The 22,244-nt window shown below is 36.1% G+C and overlaps 1 protein-coding gene across 1 annotated transcript in view; it reads left to right on the top strand.

Annotated features, from left to right (window-relative positions):
- SNAP91 (synaptosome associated protein 91) overlaps positions 1–22,244 on the top strand; it is a 140,794-nt gene that overhangs the window by 77,279 nt on the left and 41,271 nt on the right. Inside the window, exons 11-15 of the mRNA XM_081828599.1 lie at positions 3,276–3,307; positions 6,861–6,970; positions 9,068–9,186; positions 18,352–18,366; positions 18,514–18,681. Coding sequence (XP_081684725.1) covers positions 3,276–3,307; positions 6,861–6,970; positions 9,068–9,186; positions 18,352–18,366; positions 18,514–18,681 — 444 coding nt within the window. The remainder of the gene's footprint in view (positions 1–3,275; positions 3,308–6,860; positions 6,971–9,067; positions 9,187–18,351; positions 18,367–18,513; positions 18,682–22,244) is intronic.

The following is a 22,244-nucleotide window of genomic DNA, read 5'->3' as shown; positions in this document are numbered from 1 at the left end:
AAAAAAAAAGAATGCAATTCCTTTCCTTTTTCTTCTCTCTCGGCGTTTGCCCAGAATCTATTCGTGTCCTGATGTTACTTGTTGCTTGTTGTTCCTTTAGCTAAGTGTCGTTTCTGTCATCTTTTCCAAGTTAGTATAAAAATTATTGCATGTTTTAAATTTTCGACGATGAACAACAGTATAGGAATCTCTCAGGACCTCTCAGGAGCTCTGTTGAGATTGTTACCACAGTGCAGGTGCAAGGTCTACCCCCGCTTCATTGTGGCCATGGGTGGTTAGACTTTTGTGGATAGAATGATGTCAACCAGAAAGACATGAGAGTGCATTAAATGACATGGAGTACATTAAGATGCTCACTTCCAGTGATTGCTGGAGCTACCCTGTATTAGAGTATCTAAGAAGCCAAAGGAATTGTGTGGGATTTAAGCAAAAGGGGGCAGGGAGCCTAAGAAATGTCCCTGCTCCTGTGGTAGAAGGACCTCTTTGGCGAAGGAAATACGCATATCCTCAGGACTTAAAACCTCTCCCTTGGCAAGGCAATGCAGGATGCTTGGTGAAGAGTCAGCTTCTCTGTATTCTTTTCCCTTCAGAGACCCCTTCACCCTGCACAGAGCCACACTTTCCCCGTGTTAACATCTGCTATTACTGCAGTCACCAAAAGCAGCCTTCTGGGGTAAATTTCATTAGCCTTAACTTCATGTCTAAATTCGCCCCCTTGTGGCTGCTGTAAACTATTTTTGGAAAAGAGCTTTGTACACATACTTATTTCTAAGAGTAGGGAAATAGAAATCCAGTGATCTTCTGTTTTGAATTACCTTTGAGCATAATGTTTCTCTCTCCTTTAAAATCATTTTATGCTTGTCATATTCTCTGAATTGGCTGAGACCACATATGAACTTGTCTTTTGCTTATTCCCTATTTTTAAAATAAATGAACTATAGTAGTTAACTGTTTTCTTCTTTGTATGTTTGTGCTTACCTGGGAACTTAAGTGAAGGGTGAGTACTACATTGAGTGACTTTTTTGCATTTGGTTATTACTAAAAATGCAAAAAGCACTCTTAAGACTCCACATTTGGTATTTAGAACATTTAAAACTGATTTCTGTCAATTTTACACATCTGTGTTTTTTCATTATACTTTTTTATTTGTCTCCCAAGGTGACTGGCATAAATGGTTTTACTTTATTTTGGTCTTCTTAAATCAAGACTAACAGTCTCTCGTAGGTGTATAGACATTCCTCTTAGATTTTGGAAATCAAATTTTTTTGATTAGTGGACAAAATATTTTCCCATGGCATATGGCAGAAGTGCCAAAAGATAATGTGATAAAGAAAATTAAAGTTGTTTGTCTTTTAAGTAGCAGTATAGAGTGATTCTAATCTCTGAGGCAATGAAGCGTTTTCAAATGTCTACTATAAAAATATGTATACTCTTTATATTTAATGGCTTTTATTCACTGATATTCATTTTTGAAGTTTTATGTAATACTGTGTGATATATTTGTATATTGTGTGTTTCTGTGATTCCATAGAACAAAAGAGAAATTGATTTTATTTTACATGTGGGTTTACTAAGTGCTGAGGGTACAGAAAACCTGATGAGTTGATTGTAATTAAAATTACTTGGAAGACATAGATAGGTTTTTCACATCTGTATTTTGGTTTTTTGTTTGTCTTCTGGCTAGCATTTATAGCCAAAATTATTATATTTATATTTATTATTATTTATTATTTACTATTTATTATATTTATTATTATTATAGGGATTATTGTTGTGGATAAGACATAACAAAATTTCCTCTTTTGATGACTTATTATTAACATCCTGGAAGTAAACCTTGGCATTTTCTATGTTCATCATAAAAATCCATAGATTTATTTGTAGCAATTCATTCTCTTTTATAAAATTATATTCGTGCTTTATTCTTTCCAGCGCAGTTCACTATGTACTAGATTTCTCTTGCTGAAATCATTAAAATAAGTATTGATTTTCAGTGTCATTATCAATATATATAAAAGATGGTAGCATTTTCTTTTATAAAGGGCAAATGACTGATGGTAGGGTAGTAAATCAATGAAGAAACAGGTAAAAGGAAGAGAGGAACACGCGTGCCGGGCCCATCTGAGTAATTAGAAGGGTCGTTTAGTAATGGTGCTTGTGTAGGAGCTTGGCAAACTGATTCTTATGCCAGTTATGATATTTCTACTTAGGCTTGAGGATGATAATCTTTAATAGCAGGTATTTGCCAATAAGGTTGAACATAAAAGGTTATTAATGTGATGTATATTATTAAATCTGTTTTGCTACATTCAATAGAACAAAAATTCATGATACTATACAAAATTTCAGTTACTAAATCTCTGCTAATTTTGTTTGGCTGGTGCCACTTGTGCTCCTTTCTCTGTAGATGAGTAGAAAGCCATCCCTGCCATCCTCTAAGACTCTGACCGTAGGCTTCCTGTTGAAATGTGTTTTCTCTTCATTTTGTTTTATCATTAATTTATTTTTCACCAACCTGGGTTGGTAAAATATAAGTTGTTTAGGCAGTCATTTCTGAAGCACGTTGCTAGAAATGATGTACAAGTCAATGCTAGAAATAATCTCACTAAAAAAAAAAAAAAATTACTCCTTTCTAATTTTCCCTCACTCCCTTAGAAACGAGCATTGAGGTTACTGTTCTTTTTCAAGTTCTACTAGTTCTAACAGGATAATGGGAATATTTTCCATAGATAGTTTTCATTACAGCCATGAAAAAAACAAACCAGGAGTATACATGTGGAAGTTGAGACACATTTCAGGCACATGGCTCATATTTAAATTTTGGTGTTCCTTCTGTGCTTCACAATTATGTTTAAATGAATCACAATGTACCTTAATGAGTTTTCTAACTTTTTAAAATAATAAACCAGAGGGTTTTTTTTTTTTTTTAATTCTGTGAGGTCTTATTTTCCCCAAGTCTGGGCAACATTTTTAAAATTCCAATTTTATTTTTGTTGGATGCAGGCAATAATGATCAACTCGAAGATTTGAGTTGCTAGAGATACAGAAAAAAAACTTGGGTTTAAGAATTTCTAATACTAGAAATTAAGTGAATGGAAAACATTGAAAGAGGGTGCCATAATTGAGTGAAGGATAAATTATTTTTTAAAAAATAGTTTATACGTTGCTGAAACATCTGTATATAAACCAGTTAATGCTTGTCCAAGTGATACCAAACTTCAGTGCTTCTGCAAATGTATTCACGTATATTCAATTTTAATTTTTTTGGTTGCCTTTTAGATCTGGTGCTCCCTCTCCATTAAGTAAGGTAAGTTTGCTGTTTGTTCTGTTCTGACCATTTTAGGAATTTTTGAGTGTACAGGTCAGTGACATTATGTACATTCATATTGTTGTGCAGCCATCACTATTCATCACTGTTCTGCAGCCAGAACTTTTGTCATCAAAACTGAAACTCTGCACCCTTTCAACACTAACTGCACATGCTTCTCCTCAGCCCCAGGCAACCACCATTCTGCTTTCTGACTCTATGGACTGGACTACTCTAGTTACGTCAAATAAGTGGAATCATCCAGTGTCTGTCCTTTTTTGACTGGTTTATTTTACTTAGCAAAATATCTTGGGGGATTTATTTATGCTGTAGCATATGTCAGAATTTCCTTCCTTTTTAAGTCTGAAAAACAATCCATTGTATGGGGGCACCTGGGTGGCTCAGTGGGTTAAGCATCTGCCTTCGGCTCAGGTCATGATACCAGGGTCCTGGGATTGAGCCCTGCGTAGGGCTCCCTCCTCAGCAGGAAGCCTGCTTCTCCCTCTTCCTCTGCCTCCTTCCCACCTCTCTCTCACTCTCTCTCTCTCTCAAATAAATAGATAAAATCTTTAAAAAAAAAAAAAAAAAACATTCCATTGTATGTATACACCACATTTTCTTCTTCCATCCGTCAGTTGGTGACTTGGGTTGTCTCCAACTTTTGAGTGTTGTAAATAATGTTGCTGTGTGAACATGGGTATATTAAAATACCTGTTTGAGTTCCTGATTTCAATTTTTTCAGGTGTATACTCAAAAGTGGAATTTCTGGGTCTTATGGTAATTTTATTTTTAATTTTTTGAGGAAAAGAAAGGTAAATTTTGTATATTCTACTTTATATTAGTTTCTCAATCTCGTGTGGTATAGCAGTGTCTACTTAGTCCTCTATTTGGACTAAGTTTTTTTTAAGTAGGAGAAATTTTCATACATTTATATTACAACTGAAACCAAACTAGTTGCAAAGCACATATACCTATTCTAAATCCCAGCCCTGTGAGATAAAACACATAATTTGGCATGTGTTTGAATGGTGAAGAAGTCAGTTGTGGTTGAGTGTCTTTCTGCAGCCATGCCTTTTAGACACTCCACTGTAATAATTTTAATAACTCTTCCTGCTCTCTTTTTTTTATCAGATTGAAGGACAGGAATAGGGTTATCAGTGACAGTAGTACTTATTTCCATAGGTCTCTAGCTCACATTTGCCATTGTATTTTTCAGACAAAAATGTAATAAATGTGCTCTTTCCTCTATGATAAATTTCCATTATGTGATTGCTATTATTACAGAGACGAAGGATGTCATTATGAGTGACCTGGTGGTTCCCAGACACCCTGTACTGTGTCAGTACCTGGCTGACTGCCTAAGATTCCCTCCGGCAGCTCAAGCCAACAAAAAGCTCCCTGGTGATTCTGATATAAAACCGGGTTTAAAATCATTATGTCTATGTGAAAAATTCCAACATATGACTGCAGAATAGAGTGTGGTAAAAATTACAGAATCAATTGGGGATGGTCTGTCTCTACATTTTGGCCAAATTGAATTTTATTGACATTTTCTTTTTGTAATAGGATTATTCTGGTTCTGTTTCCTTAGTTCTATCCTTTCTTTAGAGCTTATTGTTACAGAGCAGTTTATTTAAACAAGCCTTTGAAGACCTTCATTTTACATTTATGTTGGTAGCTTCATTGTTGTTTTTAAGTTCTCAGTGATATCTTCATAAACATCACTTTCTTTTTTATTTTTTTTAAGATTTTATTTATTTATTTATTTGACAGAGAGAGAAGCAGCAAGACAGGGAACACAAGCAGGGAGAGTGGGAGAGGGAGAAGCAGGCTTCCCATAGAGCAGGGAGCCCGATGCAGGGCTCGATCCCAGGACCCTGGGATCATGACCTGAGCCGAAGGCAGACACTTAACGACTGAGCCACCCAGGCACCCCTAAACATTACTTTCTACGCTTATTTGCGTGTATTGGTTTAAAGAAATCCACTAATTTCTTTAAGAGGAGTTGTCAGTGTCCACAGTGGATAACATACAAATTAAATTTGGTTGGTCCTTTCTATTCCCTTGATAATCTTTCATATTCCATTTGAAAATTTTGAATTTTGGTGAAGAGAAAGGATTGAGTTGACGTTTTCTGAGCAGCAATATCCATACTGCTCATGTGTTTGTCTTTCTTGATATGCTGAATGCTTAACACTTGTGTATCTATTGAATTTTGACTTCTTGATTCTTGGACAAATAGATATTAGATAAATACTACTTAAGTCTGAATACCCCTGAACATTATCTCCTCAGTCCTTTTACTTAATTTATACTTTTTAAAACTTTCTTTAAGTTTGGTCTATTTGAAATTAGGTGTCCATTTATAGCAGTATTTGATAGCCTTTGGTTGGTGTTAGTCTTCATGTTTTACTTGCTATTTATCACATTTCCACTTACATTATCAGTGGACTGGTTTGAGACGCCCCATTAATCTTTCTCTTGTAAATACATGGAGAATTAAATATACCAAATAAAGGGAAATAGAACTAGGATAGTTACCTCAACAAAAATCTTAATTTTTAATATATTACCTGACTATTAAGTTCTCTTTTTAAAAATAAACCAATCCAGGACAATAAATGTTAGATTTTATTTCACTTTTTTTATTTTTATCTATGTCATATTAGTGATGGGATATAGTCATGGTACCTTTAAACTGTCAGTGACTTGAATCTTGTTTATAAATTGTTCTCTGCCATCTGTGAACTATTTTGAAAGTCAGATTTCTAGAATTTAAAGACACCTGAGAAGACTTTATATGAAGTCTGGTTAGGATGCAAAGGAAAAAGAATGGCCTTGGTTTTTTGTTTTTTGTTTTGTTTTTTGTTTTTTTTTTTAAACATATAATGTATTATTTGTTTCAGAGGTACAGGTTTGTGATTCATCAGTCTTACACAATTCACAGCGCTCACCATAGCACATACCCTCCCCAATGTCTATCACCCAGCCACCCCATCCCTCCCACCCCCCACCACTCCAACAATCCTCAGTTTGTTTCCTGAGATTAAGAATTCCTCATATCAGTGAGATCATATGATACATATCTTTCTCTGATTGACTTATTTCGCTTAGTATTAAATACCCTCTAGGTCCATCCACATCATTGCAAATGGCAAGATTTAGTTTTGGTTTTATAGCAGTTATCCCAATTGATAATTGTTTTCATTTTTAGCAGCTGGTAAGATCTTTCCTGCTAATTTTATGTTTAGGAAATACCAGTTAGCCTTGACTTTAAATACATGAGTAGAAATCATTGCAATGTTAAGCCAAATACTTAAAACATAATTTTATATAAATTGCATTTAACTTTTTTGAAATTTGAAAACTGTTTTGTCCAATATTGATTACTTATTACAGTTCTCCATTTCAAATTTTCTTGAGTTTTTTCTCCCACATGGAGTTACCAAAAAATTGCTGTGAATATCAGAGTTTCTGCAAAGTGGAGGTCCTGTTTCCCTGTGTCCTCTAGATTCGCATTTGACTAGAATGTGTTGTGCATCTTCACTTTCAGTCGTCTCCAGTCACAACTGTTACGTCTCCTAATTCTACACCAGCTAAAACTATTGATACATCCCCACCGGTTGATTTATTTGCAACTGCATCTGCGGCTGTCCCTGTCAGGTTAGTTAATGACTATACACTGAACTCTTTATTAATATTTTGATTAGGCTTTTGTTTTATTTTTATGTACTGAACCCAGATGTTTTCACAAAATGAAATCTAGTCCTAGTAACATATGATAGTTTGGGCTATATTTAGGTTCACCACGTAATTACTTTTACGTTTTCTACAGTTCCCTAGGCCTGTACTCTCAAAGCATCAGAAAGACGTAAGCTGTAGAAATCTCCTTCTTGCTCCCACATTTTGGAAAGGAGGTGGAAGAATGGTACACACACTTCAGATTCTTCTGAAATTGTGAAGATATGGAAAATGATTTCAGAAATTAGCTGCTTCTTGTGTGAAATTTAAACGGTGTCTTAAGGCACTTAAAAAACAATAACAACAACAGCAACAACTTTGCAGTTGTAGGCCAGTTAGCTGGTGCTTTTGAGGAACTCAGACTCTGGTGGTAGGTAGAGAGCATCGGAATCTTCCTAATCAGCTTTTATAGCACCTAAAGGTCAGAAGGTAGTGAGAAAGGTGGAGATGGCTATGCATTGGGTAAAATCTCAGGGCTGCCTCAGATGAAACCCCAATTCAAAGAGGCTTCCTCAGATCATAATTTTAGGTCTCCCTTTGTTTGGTTCTTTTGTCTTGAGAGGATTTATAGTATCTGTGACTGATTATGAATGCCCTGTATTTGGAGACCTGAATTTTTAACTGAGCAATAAATCCATGTCATGTACCCATATTAACTATGTGTGTTACCCCTATTTGCTTAGTTCCACTTTTTATAATCACAAATTTGATAAAACCAAGTCCTTTTTGCCTCTATACTAAGATAAATTGCTTCTTCTAAAAGTTTTGATTCAGGTCTTAATCATGTTTCCCTATCCTAGGACTTAGACCAGTTATGTTTATGAAATGGAAATCAAAACTAGGCAAATTTCATGTGCTTTGAAATTAAAAAAACAAAACCAGCAGTATCCTTTCTTGAAAAGAACATTACCTGGAAATCTAATATGTAAAAAAAGGTAAAGATGGAATTGCTATTTATGAAGAAGGGTGGGGAATCTGGCACCCTGGTGGCTTGGTACCTGGTCTGGTAACCTGTAGGCCAGTGTGTTTCAATCCTGAATGAAACCCCTGAGGCCATGTTAAAATGAAGATTCTGATATAGAAGATATGGGGTAAGCCCAAAATTCTGTACTTCCAACAGTGTCTCAGGATGTTACTAGTTTGAAGACCACACTTTGAATAGCAAAGCTCTAGGCTCCTCCTTAGAGCCTCTGCAGATGGAGGAGCTTTGAAAAACACAGCCCTAACTGAATGACAATAAAAAATATAGAAGCATTTTAGATGAGGTCTCTTATAGGCAAACTTGCTACGTTATAGTTTAACTTAGAAAAAAAGGTAAATTAGTGATTATTCATTTTAGTATTCTTTCTTTATAAATAAATTCTTAAGGCAAGAATTTTTTTCCATTCAAAAAATTTTAGAAAACAGAGAAAGGGGAAAAATTACCCGTAATTCTCTTACTATAATACCTTTAATTTTTGGAGTATGCTTCCTTTTATCACAGTCCTAACCAGCACTTCAGATGCTACCCAGTGGACAGTAACATATTTGATAAAATTCCCCCTTAATTTGAGGCATTTAGGTTTTCCCCTTTAATTTCTGCTTTATGATTTGTTGAGTGGCCCAATGCTTGAAGGATGGTTTACCTGTGTTATTGTGTATAGAAAGGGAGTTGGCAAACTAGGGCCTATGGGTGAAACTAGCCTACTGTCTGTTTTTATAAATAAAGTTTTATTGGAACAAAGACACATTCATTTGTTTATATATTTTCCGTGTCTTATTTCATGCTATACTGGCAGAGTTGAATAGTGATAGACCATCTAGCCCACAAACCTAAAATATTGCGCTTCTGGCCCTTTACAAAGTAGTCTGCCAACCCTTGGGATAGAAGAACATATGCTATACTTTCCAAAATACTCTTCTCTTACTGGATTTAAAATGTCCAAAATCTTTGATGCTTTCGGCATCAGTCTTTATTTAAAAGCATTGCTATATTATAAAATTTTAAAATCTGATTTTAAAATTGTGTTTTCCTTTCAGCACTTCTAAACCATCTAGTGATCTCCTGGACCTCCAGCCAGACTTTTCTTCTGGAGGGGCGGCAGCAGCCACAGCACCAGCGCCACCACCACCTTCTGGAGGGGCCACCGCATGGGGAGGTGAGTGAAACCAGCCAGCCATGCCATTTTTCTATTCAGTTGTTTTTATTCAGGCTATTATTGTTATACTTACCTTCTGATTGTCCAAAATGTTGCTAGAAACTTGGAGGGAAAATGCTAAGAATGGCACCTATTGATTTAAATATATACTGAGAGAGAGGCAGAGAGTCTCTTTGTAGTAGTCATATAGTTTTTATTTTAAGAGTTGAAACAAAGGCAGTATTTTTCTTTGCTATTCTAAAATTCTAACTATTTTTAATAATTGGCCTGTAGAGATTCAGGCATTAGAGGATTGGGTGTTCCTGTGAACTTCTGAGATTACTCAAAGGCAGCACTTCTAATTTGATTTGTTCAGGTGTAGCCTCCTTCCTGGATTCCTTTACACCTAAATTGGTTTTAATTCATATTGTATTTGACTTCAGGCAGTTGAAATCTGGGATAGATTCTTGTTTGTACCAGAAAAGATCCATACTAAACTAACTGAGAAGAATCACATCTAAGTGCTTGATTCCCATTTTTATTCAAGGATCTTGAAAAAATTAAAATTTTATAAGCATTTGATTTAAAAAGTAGATTAAATAATAATATAAAAATTAGTTAATTATTTTCAGTGCTGCACTGAGTTGGTTTTAAATACCTTGCCATATTGCACCAAAATACCAAAATAAATTTTTTTAAGTTTAAAAATGATTCATACAACTATAGAAACAACACAGAGGGAACAACATAAGCAATGTGGTAGAATAGGAGGTGCCCCATCATAGCTCCCCACCGCAAAAATAATTTTGGCAGCCATTCATGGACAAAGTGCCTTTGTGGGAGCTTTGGGATCCAGGTAGGGGGTTGTAAAACCCCAATGGAGCCTGAGAGAAAGAAAGGTTGTTTTGAGATGGCAGGCCTACACCCAGAAGGGAGACTCACCAACCTTGTCCCTGGCTGCAGATCTGGAAATACCACCTGTCCCTATGGAGGCATTTATAGTCCTGTTTGGCCTTGGTCCTGCCATCAGCAACATCTACCAAGGGACCCAGAAGGAGCCATGCTTGCCCTTGCCTTGGGTAACAGGTCTGCTGACCTTTGGTCTCAGCTGTGAATTCTAAAATGGCCTATGACCCAGCTCCAGCCTTTCTCAGTCATGGTCTGGGAGCAGTCCTGCCTGCCCAGGAATCCAGCAAGAAACACACCTGTCCATGCCCCTAGAGGCAAACCCACTGAACTTGGTCCCAACTATGGACTTTAAATCAGCCCTCTGACTTGGTCCCAGCTCCTCCCAGCTATGGTCCAGGACTAGACCTGCCTACCCAGCGACCCAGTGAGAGCCACACCTATCCATGCACTTGCTAATCAGCCCACCATCTGTGGACTCAACTGCAGACCCTGAAATGGACCCTTGTCCCAGTTTTAGCCCTACTGACCAAGGTCCTGAAGGTCCACCCAGGGATGAGGCAGATCCAAACCCATCCAAGCCCCTGGCAAGAGGCCCACCAACCATGGGCATCAAGCATACCCAGCAGGTAGCCACATGACCGAGCTCCAACCCCTCTCAGTTGTGATTCTATTCTGATACTCTGGACAATGTCATTAGCACAGAGCAGGTGACAGTCTTTACTTGCCAAAATGAGTCTTTAAAGACTGGAAGAGCTATTTACTTCTTCAAATGCACAGACACTAACACAAGGCTACATGGATTACAAAGAATCATGGAAACAAACATGACACCACCAAAGGAAGCTAATAATACTCTAATAACCAATGCCAAAGAAATGGAGATCTATGAATTGCCTGACAAAGAATTCAAAATAATCATCTTAATGAAGCTCAGTGAGATGCAAGAGAACAGAAATAGACAACAAAACAAAGTCAAGAAAACAGTACGTGAACAAAATGAGAAATTTAATAAAGAGATAGAGGCCATAAGGAAGAACTAAACAGAAATCCTAGAGCTGTAGAATATAATGACTGAACTGAAAATTCAATAGAGAGCTTCAACAGCAGACTTAATCAGACAGAATAAAGAATCAGCAAACTCAAAGATACATCATTAGAAGATACCAGTTAGGGGAACAAAAAGGAAAAAGAAACACATGGGACCTGTGGATGCTATCAAATGAATGAATATATGCATCAAGGGAATCCCAGAAGGAGAAGACAGAAAAAGAAGGGCAGAAAGCTTATTTAAAGAAATAGTGACTGAACACTTCCCAAATTATACAGACATGGATATGGACATTCATATTCATGAAATTCAGAAGTCCCCAAGCAAGATCGACCCAAAGAAGACACGGTATAATCAAATTGACAAAAGTCAAAGACAAAAAGAAGATCTTGAGAACAGCAAGAGAAAAGCCACTTGTCATATAGAAAAGAACCCTGATAAGGCTATCAGCACATTTCTCAGCAGAAGCCTTGCATGTCAGGAGTAAGTAGGATGATATACTCACAGTGCAGAAAGGGAAAAAAAAAAACCCAAAACTTCAACCACAAGTACTGTACCCAGCAAAGTTGTCCTTCAGAAATGGAAAGATGAAGATATTCCTCCACAAATAAAAGCTAAAGAAGTTCATCACCACTAGACATGCCTTGTAAGAAATGCTAAAGGGAGTTCTTCAAATTAAAGCAAAAGTATGTTAAGTACCAACATGAAAACATATGAAAGAATAAAGCTCACTGGTAAAGGTAAATATATTGCCAAATTCAGAATACTCTAATACTGTGGTGGTGGTAAGTAAATCACGTTTAACTCTAGTATAAAAGTTAAAAGACAAAAGAATTCAAAATAACTAAAGCTACCATAATTTGTTAGTATAAACACGATATGTAAAACTTGTGACATCAAAGCATAGAATGTCAGGGGTGAGGAGGAGGAGTAAAAGTGTAGACTTTTGATATATGATTGAAGTTAAGTTCTTAGCTTAAAATGTACTGTTATAACTATAAGCTGTTTTATATAAGACTCATGATAAATACAAAGAAAACACTTTTACTAGATACTCAAAAGATAAAGAGAAAGGAATCAAAACATACCACTAAGGAAAATCAACAGTAAACAAAATGGCAATAATAAGTCCTTACTCATCAATAATTACTTTAAATATAAATGTATTAAATTCCCCAAATCAGAAGACACAGAGTGGTTCAATGAATATTAAAAAAAAACAAAAACACAAGATCCAACAATATGCTGCCTATGAGACTCACTTTAACTTTCAGGACACACATAGGTAAAGTGAAAGGATAGAAAAAAGATACTCCATGCAAATGGCAATCAAAAGAGAGCAGGATTGGCTATACTTTTATCAGACAAAATAGATTTTTGGTCAAAATCTATCCAAGACACAGAGAAGGTCACTATATTATATAATGATAAAAAGATTAACCCATCAAGATGAAATAACAATTATAAATAAGTATATACACTAAACATTGGGACACCTAAATATATAAAACAGATATTAACAGAACCAAGGGGAGAAATAACCACACAATAACAGTAGAGGACTTTTTTATGCCACTTTCAACAATGGATAGATAATCCAGGCAGAAAATCAATAAGGAAACAGTGGACTTGATAACTTTATTCTAAATGGGCCCAACAGACATATACAGAACATTCCATTTAACACAGAAGAATATACATTCTTCTCAAGCACACATGGAACACTCTCCAGGATAGATTGTAAGTTAGGGCACTAAACAAATCTTAGCAAATTAAAGAAGATTGAAGTCATAGCAAGTATCATTTCTAATCTCAGTGGTATGAAACTAGAAATCAGTAACAAAAGGAAAATTGGAACATTCACAAATATGTGGAGATTAAACAACATACTCCTGACCAACCAATGGGTCAAAGAAGAAATTGAAATGAAATCAGAAAGTATCTTGAAACAGATGAAAATGGGGACACCTGAGTGGCTCAGTCAGTTAAGTGTCGCCTCTGAGGCCTGGGATTGAGCCCTGCATCAGGCTCCCTGCTCAATGGAAAGTCTGCTTCTCCTTCTCCCTCTGCCTGCCACTCCCCCCTACTTGTGCTCTCTCTTTCTCTCCCCCAATAAAGAAATAAAATCTTAATAAAAAAAAGAAACACATGAAAATGGAAACATAACATACCAAAACCTACAGGATGCTGCAAAAGCAACTCTAAGAGGGAAGTTTATAGTGGTAAAGGCCTACATTAAGAAGAAAGATCTCAAATAAGCAAGCTAGCTTTATACCTCAAGGAACTAGAAAAAGAACAAACAAATCCCAACATTAGCAGAAGGAAGAAAATAAGAAAAATTAGACCAGAAATAAATGAAGTAGAAACTGGAGAGACAATAGAAAAGATCAGTGAAACTAAGAATTGGTTTTTTGAATAAACAAAATGACAAACCTTTAGCTAGACTAAACAAGAAAAGAAGAGCAAGAACTCAAATAAAATTATAGATGACAGAGGAAACATTACACCTGATATTATAAAAATACAAAGGGCCATAAGAGACTACTATGAACGATTATATGCCATCATATTGATAATCCAGAAAAATTAATAAATACCTAGAAACATAAAACTGAGACAGAACCATGAAGAAATAGAAAATCTGAACAGACCCATAATGAGTAAGGAAATTGAGACATGAATCGAAAACTCCCAACAAAGAAAAACCCATGACCAGATAGCTTCACAAATGAATTCTATCTAAACATTTAAATAAGAATTAATGCCAGTCCTTCTCTAATTCTTCCAAAAAATTGAAAAGGAGAAAACACTTCCAAACTCATTTTTTGAGACCAGTATTACCCTCAGACCAAAGCCAGATAGGGACCTGCAAGAAAAGGAAATTACAGACCAATAACCTTGATGAACAAAAACACAAAAATGCTTTGCCAAGTATTAGCAAACCAAATTCAGTAACCGATTAAAAGGATCATACACCATAATCAAGTGGGATTTATCAATATATGGTTCAATATATACAATATATGCAAATCAGTAAACATGATATATGATATTACAGAATGAAGGATAAAAATCATATGATCTCATTGTGCCTGGGTGGCTCAGTTGGTTAAGCATCCAACTCTTGATCTTAGCTCAGGTCTTGATCTCAGGGTCATGAGTTCAAGCCCTGTGTTGGGATCCACGCTGGGCATGGAGTCTACTTTAAGAAAAAATCATATGATCTCAATAGATGCAGAAAAATCATCTAACAGATTTCACCATCCTTTCATGATAAAAATTCTTGGCAAATTATAAGTAGAAGGAGTGTACCTTAACATTATAAAGGCCATATATGATGAGCCCACAGCTAACATCATACTCAATGGTGAAAAGCTGAAACCTTTTTCTCTTAAGATTAGGGACAACACAAGGATGCCCACTCTCCACTTCTATTCAACATAGTGCTGGAAGTCTTAGCCAGAGCAATTAGGCAAGAAAAAGAAATAAAGCACCTGATAGGCTAGCAGCACCTTGGCTCAGGGCCTGATGGTCACTTTTTGATCATTAGACATCATTAGTCTTCTGTCTCAAGAATATATCTATAACTGTACTATTTCATGGTAGTAGAAGGTCAGCTAGAAAGAAAAAATACTAATAAATTCTCTAATTCCTAAGCAGAATAGTAAAATTTATAAGCCTTAAGAAATTGAAGTAAAGTTGTATAATATGAAATCGAGAAATATTCACTACCTTCAGTTTGCATTTATCCTATAGATACCCGGTAGGGGTTGAACGTGATGCTAAGTTATAACAAATATGTTTTGGTCATTTGAGCAAAAATAAATAAAATCACTTTCTCGATCTTGTTTGATAAATTCATGCCACTTCTATTATTGAAACACATTTTAATTTTGTATAACCAGACAATAAACTATAAACCTTAAAACTCTGTAGACTTATTTAGATATTCTTATCTGACCATAATGCTAGTAAGAGGATTCATTTTCCAACAACCAAGGCCATTTCAGGTGTTTATGAATTCAGGTGTTTATGAATGGGTACTGATAAATATTACCATTTTAAGGTACATACTGTAAATGATAGTACTTTTCCTGTTGGCATAAGACAACCATGTTTTAGCGAATTCATATTTTAGTAAACCTAAGTTAAATAATGCCATATAAGATTTGCATTCTGTGGGCTGATAATGAACATGTTTGACTGAAAGATGACAGAGCGTTTTTTTAATCCCTGCCATTGGCCCCATAATGAGAGTGTTTTTCTCTTCATAATAAATTCCTCTCAGCAGAAACAAGTGAGTATGTGTGTTGTCTTTCTGTGTATCTTAGAAGTGGGAAACAGATCATTTCTTCTTATAAATGCTTGAAGTGAAATTTCTCTTTTCTGAGAAATATAGAATTCCTATTAGGGTTTTATTAGTTGACCTAATTAGGGTTTTTATTAGAATTAAGAGACCTAATAGAAAGTAATTACCAACATCCATTTGAAGGCTCACTCTTATTATGCAATCATATGACTTTAATAGTTTCCATGGGGAATATTACCCACAGTACAAACAATTTTAGTGACATATTACCATTTGCTTGTCAATTAAATCTGGGGGCATATCTATGGGCTATTTTGGAAACATGCATGTGTACACACACATACATCCAGAAAGATGTATAGAAGCTTTGAAAGTCATAGTTCTGTAATGAAAATTATAACTTGACTTAAATGTTAGCTCTTGCTATTTTTATTAGCAAGCATTTGATATGCTCCAGGTAAGAGTGAGCACTTAAATATATTAACACATTCAACCTTTATAATAACCTAGGAAGTTTAGCCTCATATCACTGTAAAATATAGATTTCCTTATTAATTTAGTTGTAGTTTTGTTTCCTCAGTTACAATGAGTATTTTCTAGCAATTTCCATAACACAAAAAAATAACTCTGATTATGTACTACTTGCCAGTGAATTGAACTCTGCTGCTGTGGGTTATGGGGAAGAGCAGTTTGTATAGTTTAATCTTTTATAAACACTGGTAGCTTTGAGAATAACTGTTCCCATCATCATAAAGTAGGGCTTTCTTTTATACTAGGGAAAATTTTGCATAAAGCAAGAAATAAGTAACATAAATTATATTTCATCCAGAAAATTAAGATTTTAGAGATTGACACCTGTAGCAAAAGTTTTCAGCATCAGTTATGCACCACTATGTTTAGTCGTCATACATTTCCCTAGGAAATTTTACTTTCCATCTTTCATCATATTGCAACAAGTCTTATAACCCTCAATCTGAATAAAACACTAGTCAAAAACATGGAACTAGTATTTTAATCTTTTATACTTTTTAAAAATATTTCTATTTCTCTCTCTTTCCAATACACGTGAATAGTCTTCTCCTTTCTCACTTACCAAATGTACGAAATAAATTGCCCATTCCCTGGCATAGACAGTAGCAAGTCTGGAAACTATTAAATCACATGGCTCTTAGCTCTTCTGCTATCACATTGTTTCTTGAACTCGCTGTTATAAAGCAAGACTAGAGAGAGTCCCACCAATGCCAGGAGAATAGAGAAACCAAGTCTGTCTGGCTTCTGATGACCCAGTTTGGTTTCTAATTAATATTTTGGGACGTATGAGTATAGAGTAACAGTTGTATTGGGCCTGATAGTGTTGGTTTGAGGAATTATTGGAAGTACCTTCTGTTTCTCAGGATTTGGGGCCTACCTGTTCAGCTTACAGCCCCAAATCAACATAGCTCCTTTTTGCCTATTGTTAATTATGCATATGTTCTAAAATTAAAAAACTGTTTCTAATGTGAAGTACCCTGTGTGCTATAGTTTGTTAATGCTGTTATGAAATATAAAAGATTTGGTTAGAAGGGCTTTGATTACCTTAGTGTGTCTGTAGAGTGCTTTATCTAATATTTATTGGGTTTGCAAATTGCATAGTTAAATGAATATGATTATTTATTTTTTTTTAAAGATTTTATTTATTTATTTATTTATTTGAGAGAGAGAGAGAGAGAAACAGCATGAGAGGGGAGAGGGTCAGAGGGAGAAGCAGGCTCCCCGCTGAGCCGGGAGCCCGATGTGGGACTCGATCCCAGGACTCCGGGACCATGACCTGAGCCGAAGGCAGTCGCTTAACCAACTGAGCCACCCAGGCGCCCGAATATGATTATTTTTAATGTCAAATTTATGTTTCTCAGTTTTTTAAATGTCCTCTAGAACTTTTAGTTTACTTAGTTCTCATATTGTTTCTAAGGCTCTTAAGAAAATAGCTCCCTAATGAGTTCTGATAAAATTTCTTCATGATTAAAATAACTTTCCAGTAAATTCATGAATTCAAATATGAGCCCTGGGTTATATCACATGATTGGGAATACAAGAATGCTATTGGACTCTCTAAATGTTTAACCTAAAGTTATAGTATAGTTAAGAATTACCCTTCCTGGGCTTTTTATTTAGGATGCCAACTGTAATCCCACTGTTGAACACTAAGTATGCACCTCCAAAAGGAATGCAGACCTCAGAAGGCCTGAAAAGTTTGGATGCTACACAGTCTTGTCTCGTTCATCTTAAAAATAATTCTCATTATGTTGTCACATAATGTTTATAAATGGAAAGATTATATATAGAATTGAAAAACATCCAATAATGTGAAATTTATGAAGACAAAAATCGTGGAGGTGAGGGTTATTTTTTTCTAGCCCCTAAACTTCGACTGTTCTTTGACTGTGTTTGGTATGTTCTACAATCAAACTACAGCTATCAGAAAGCCTGTATTTATTCTGTGGTATTCTGGACTGAAGTGACACATCAAATAGAGGATTAATAAAGTTTCATTGACTACAGTTTCCTTAGAATTGATATTTATCGTGTAGTGAAATGCATCAAAGCAGATGAAATAGTAAATCTGGTAAGAAATAGAGTTTGTCAAAGTTATTTAGAGCTGACTTCAGGTAAGTCTCTTGACCTTGCTTGCCCTCCGTTTTCCCATTTATAAAATTGGAAGCTTGGTCTACGGTCCCTACGATCCCTACGGTCCCTTCCAGCTCAAACATTCCATGATAATAATAGGCAATACACTATTTCGTGATTATAAATGGTCCAGAAAGGTGCATACAGCTAAAATGTCTTCAGTTAGTACCTCGCCCTGCTTGGACATTGGTGTGGCTGCATGTTTCAGCTTTCTTTCTTATTTCTTCATACGCTGACACATAATGGACATCGGTAGACCTTTTGGGAGAGGGTGAGTAAAGCTTTATTTTAAACTTCTGTTTTGAGAGACCTCCATTTCTTAATAACTGTCCTTATTTGGTCATTTGGAGTCTGGTATATCTTCTGTCCTTTTCCTCCTCTTCTCTCCTGTTGGTTCTCTGTCTGTGGTGCAACGTAGATTCTCTGGCTACACTTTCCTCTGTTCCCTCTGAAGCACAAGTTTCAGATCCCTTTGCACCAGAACCTAGCCCTCCTACTACAGCTTCTGAAACTGCAACTGCTTCAGCCTCTGCCTCAACCACTACAACTGTCACTGCTGTCACTGCTGACGTGGATCTCTTTGGAGGTTAGTCGGTCACATCACGGTTTTGTCTTTTTCCTGCCAGGTTTGCTAAAATTACCTTAGAGTTAAGGTACTTAAAAATGTTTACATTATATAACAGCACGTCAGAGTGTTCCACTACTTTTTACATGTTTATTCATATGTATTTATCTTCGCTAACTTCATCAACTTTATCTTCACTTAATTTTAGTGGTTTTAGCGCAAAGGTTGCAATGCTTTAGGCCCACTTGATTTTTCCATTTTTTAAAAGTGAGGATTTAAGTTGCTGTTAGAACTCTTGTCCCCTATATGCTCCTGCCCAGCAGTATCTATATGAAGGTGGTACCAGACCTCTCTATCATATTTAGGTGTGACTTTTTGACCACATTCACACTAGCTGAATGAATAGTACTTGGAGAATATGGAAGGGGATGTCCTGGCTTAAGTTATTTTTTAAGATGTAAGACAAAAAATCATCTAAGAGTAGTTCAGATTTGGAAGTCTCTGAAGAGAGTTTAGGGATATGCCCATTTTTGTAACTGTAAGCTTGTTCTGTACAAGCAAAAACTTGGAGCATCTTTGGCTTTGGAACTTAGAGAGATCATCTGATACCAACACTCAAAATGCTGATGGAAAACAGGTTTAGGTCAGGCTTTGAAATGATTGCCTGAAAATATACTTTACGTGCAAATGTAAATTCTGACAGAGTTGATTTACAGCTGTGAGCTTGAGTCAGGTATCTAGACTCTGGCAGCATAATATGCCCGGACCTGAGGAACCGTCTGCAGCCATTTACACATTCCCATCTGAGTGGTGCTGATGTCCACACCTGGAGAAGTGCTGATGTCAAATACATACATCGAATGGTGTTATAGTCATCATAGTTTTGTGTTTCTTCATTACCATATAACATCTTTCCCAGGGCATTTTGAGAAAATGGTAAAGAAATTGGAGGAGGCGAGTGACAGGGAGAGCAGGAGAGGTTTGGCAGGCTCTGGTGGAGTCAGTACATTCCCCAGGGAAGGTACGCTTGCACACTGCCACATGGGCTGTGCTCCCCGCCATGGCCCAGTCGCTGAGGCTGGCCGGCACCAAGACAAGGAGCACTCAACTGGACACAGCACTGCGCCCAGTGTTTCACACGAGGAAGTTGCTGCCGTCTTGCCATGCTGCCGTTCCTATTACAGGAGAAACCATTTTTTTAAAAAGTAGGGGAAGGCTCTTGAATATTTAATTAAAAATAGTCAACCACTAGCAAAAGTTAGTTTTTCAGGTACACCTCTATAACTTCTGAGACCAAAAATTAAATTTTTAGCTTAAATTTATAAAATCAACTTCTTCACCCCCTCCTACGCCCCCCACAATTGGTATTGGGTATGAGTGGTTTCTCATAGGCTTATGTTGACAGAAAAACGTCAAGGAAGATATGGACACGATGGATAACTCTTGTGTGCTTGAACATTTCTACATCTTTAGCTGTTTAGATTTTTGTTTTTCAGTCCATTTGTAAGGAGCTTAATTGCCTTTAAGAAATCATTCAACTCCAGCTTGCTTCCCTCATGGCTCTCTAGAATAATAAAGCCTAATATATTGCTTTGATACAGTCTTTGTGCCATCCTTGATCACTTATTACTGATTTTTCTGTATTCCTCAAGCAGAAAAATCTGTGCATTTGTAAATATTGTCATGGCTTTTTCTAACCTGAAATACAGATTTAAAAGACTAATGCTTCAGAAAGCCATCTAACTTAATGCCAAAAAATGGAGCCCTCCTTGGGATTTTACCAGTATCCTTTCTAGACATTTGGCTGTAGGTTTAGTGAGTACATCTGTAAATCTCATCACAATCATTTTTATTGATCTGGATAGTCCCACAACCTGTCTCCTGACCTCTGACAGCTATAAAATCTCTTATCATTTATGGTCAGGAGCCTATACGTGTCACTGTTATGTAGCTTTCAAGGATATTCCCTAATTTCTTTCATGCTCTTTATTGATTTACAACGAATTATTTAGAGATGGGTCATGTTGTGTGGCCATTTTTTTTCTTATTCTGTATCACTAAAATGGGTAAGTGATAGAACTCTTAAATACACAAGGGCACCAGATATTTTGTTTACACGACTTTAAAACGTGCTTTTGAGGTTTTATCTAGCTTGTACAGCAGTATTAAATAGATATCTTTAGAAGTAAGTTAAAGAGCTTTAATTTCTGAAAAGTAGCTAATTAATTTCATGAGTATGAAATATTAAAACATTGAAATTTTCTATGCATTCTCATTTCAAATTTGAAAAATAGGAAATGTTATCAGTTTTAAATATCCAGATTGACAATCCACCTAACATTTTAGTTATTTCAGTGTTAAGTCATTAAAAATTTTTTTTCAGAAACATTATACTTACTAAATGCTTTATTTTTTAAAGTGAACTTTTAAGAAAAAAATCTGCTTTCTGTGGTCATGCAGAACAGGACTGCAAGGTAGTATTGTGCTTTTAAAAAATCAGTAAAATTTACAGATACTGATAAAAGACAAACTTGTTTAAAATATTCTATTTTTCACTTGAAAACTTTGCTCACAGCAACACATTAGTCTGTGACAACACAGGGTTTTTCTAAGCACGGGAATGCTAAATTGATACTAATTCCTCTACACTTTTGCCAGGGTACCCTTTCAATCACCTGTGTCAGTACGTGAACAAGCCCTCATGAGGATGTAGTCTATGGGCATGAAACCAAGTGGCTGGAAAACCAGAGAACTTAGCTCGCAAGCCTGCTTTCATTTGCACGAGTTTGTTGACAAACTAAGTTAATCAACCTTCCTTAAAACCAGAACTTAAATACAAGCACTTAAAAATAGATTTCATGTAAGAGTCTTATAACCTGGGACCTTTGGGGAAGACTGGAATGGTGACTTCCAGGCTGTTGACAATGATTGAAACCTTTGTGCCAAGTATGTGATTTAAAGATGGCTCATGTGACTGGAGAACATGGGGAGAGTTCAGGTGGGGAAAATTACAGCTAAGTAAATTTCAAATGAAATAAAAATGAAACAAAAAAATTTTCAAATGAAATTTTTAGAAAGGTAGTCACATGCTAAAAAAATTAAGAGAAAATTCTTCCTAGATTGCTAGAAGGAAAAAAAGGCTGGTCTATAGCGGCGGTATCAGGGAGATGATTTTGCTGGGGAAGGTCTGGACTGGGTACATAATTGTAGAACAGCAGGAACATGCATTTCCAGGAAATAGGACTGTTTGAAAATAAGCAGAATGTAAAAATGAACTGCAAATGGGTAACAAGGGAAAGAGAACTTGATTGGAAAGAGCTTGAGTTTTCAGAACTGGAAGGATAATGCTGCCATTGATAAAGAAAGCTAGGTAGTAGAACAAGTTTTGTTTTATTTACAACAAAAAAATTCTATTACCTCTCACAGCTCTGGAGCCAACTGAGCTCTGCTGGACTGTTCTCATTCAGGGTCTCCTTCCTGGCTAGTCAGCCAGTGGCTGGGGCTGGGTTCGGCTGCAGCCTTGCTCATGCAAATCTCTCCCTCCTGGCCTGGAAGACTTATCAGACAGGACCTGGAGCAGCTGG

Source organism: Leptonychotes weddellii, chromosome 8, assembly GCF_054177405.1.
Source record: "Leptonychotes weddellii isolate Sample4059 chromosome 8, ASM5417740v2, whole genome shotgun sequence".
Lineage (NCBI taxonomy): Eukaryota > Metazoa > Chordata > Mammalia > Carnivora > Phocidae > Leptonychotes > Leptonychotes weddellii.
Note: the sequence above shows the minus strand (reverse complement) of the source record. Positions and strands in the feature narration are given on the sequence as shown.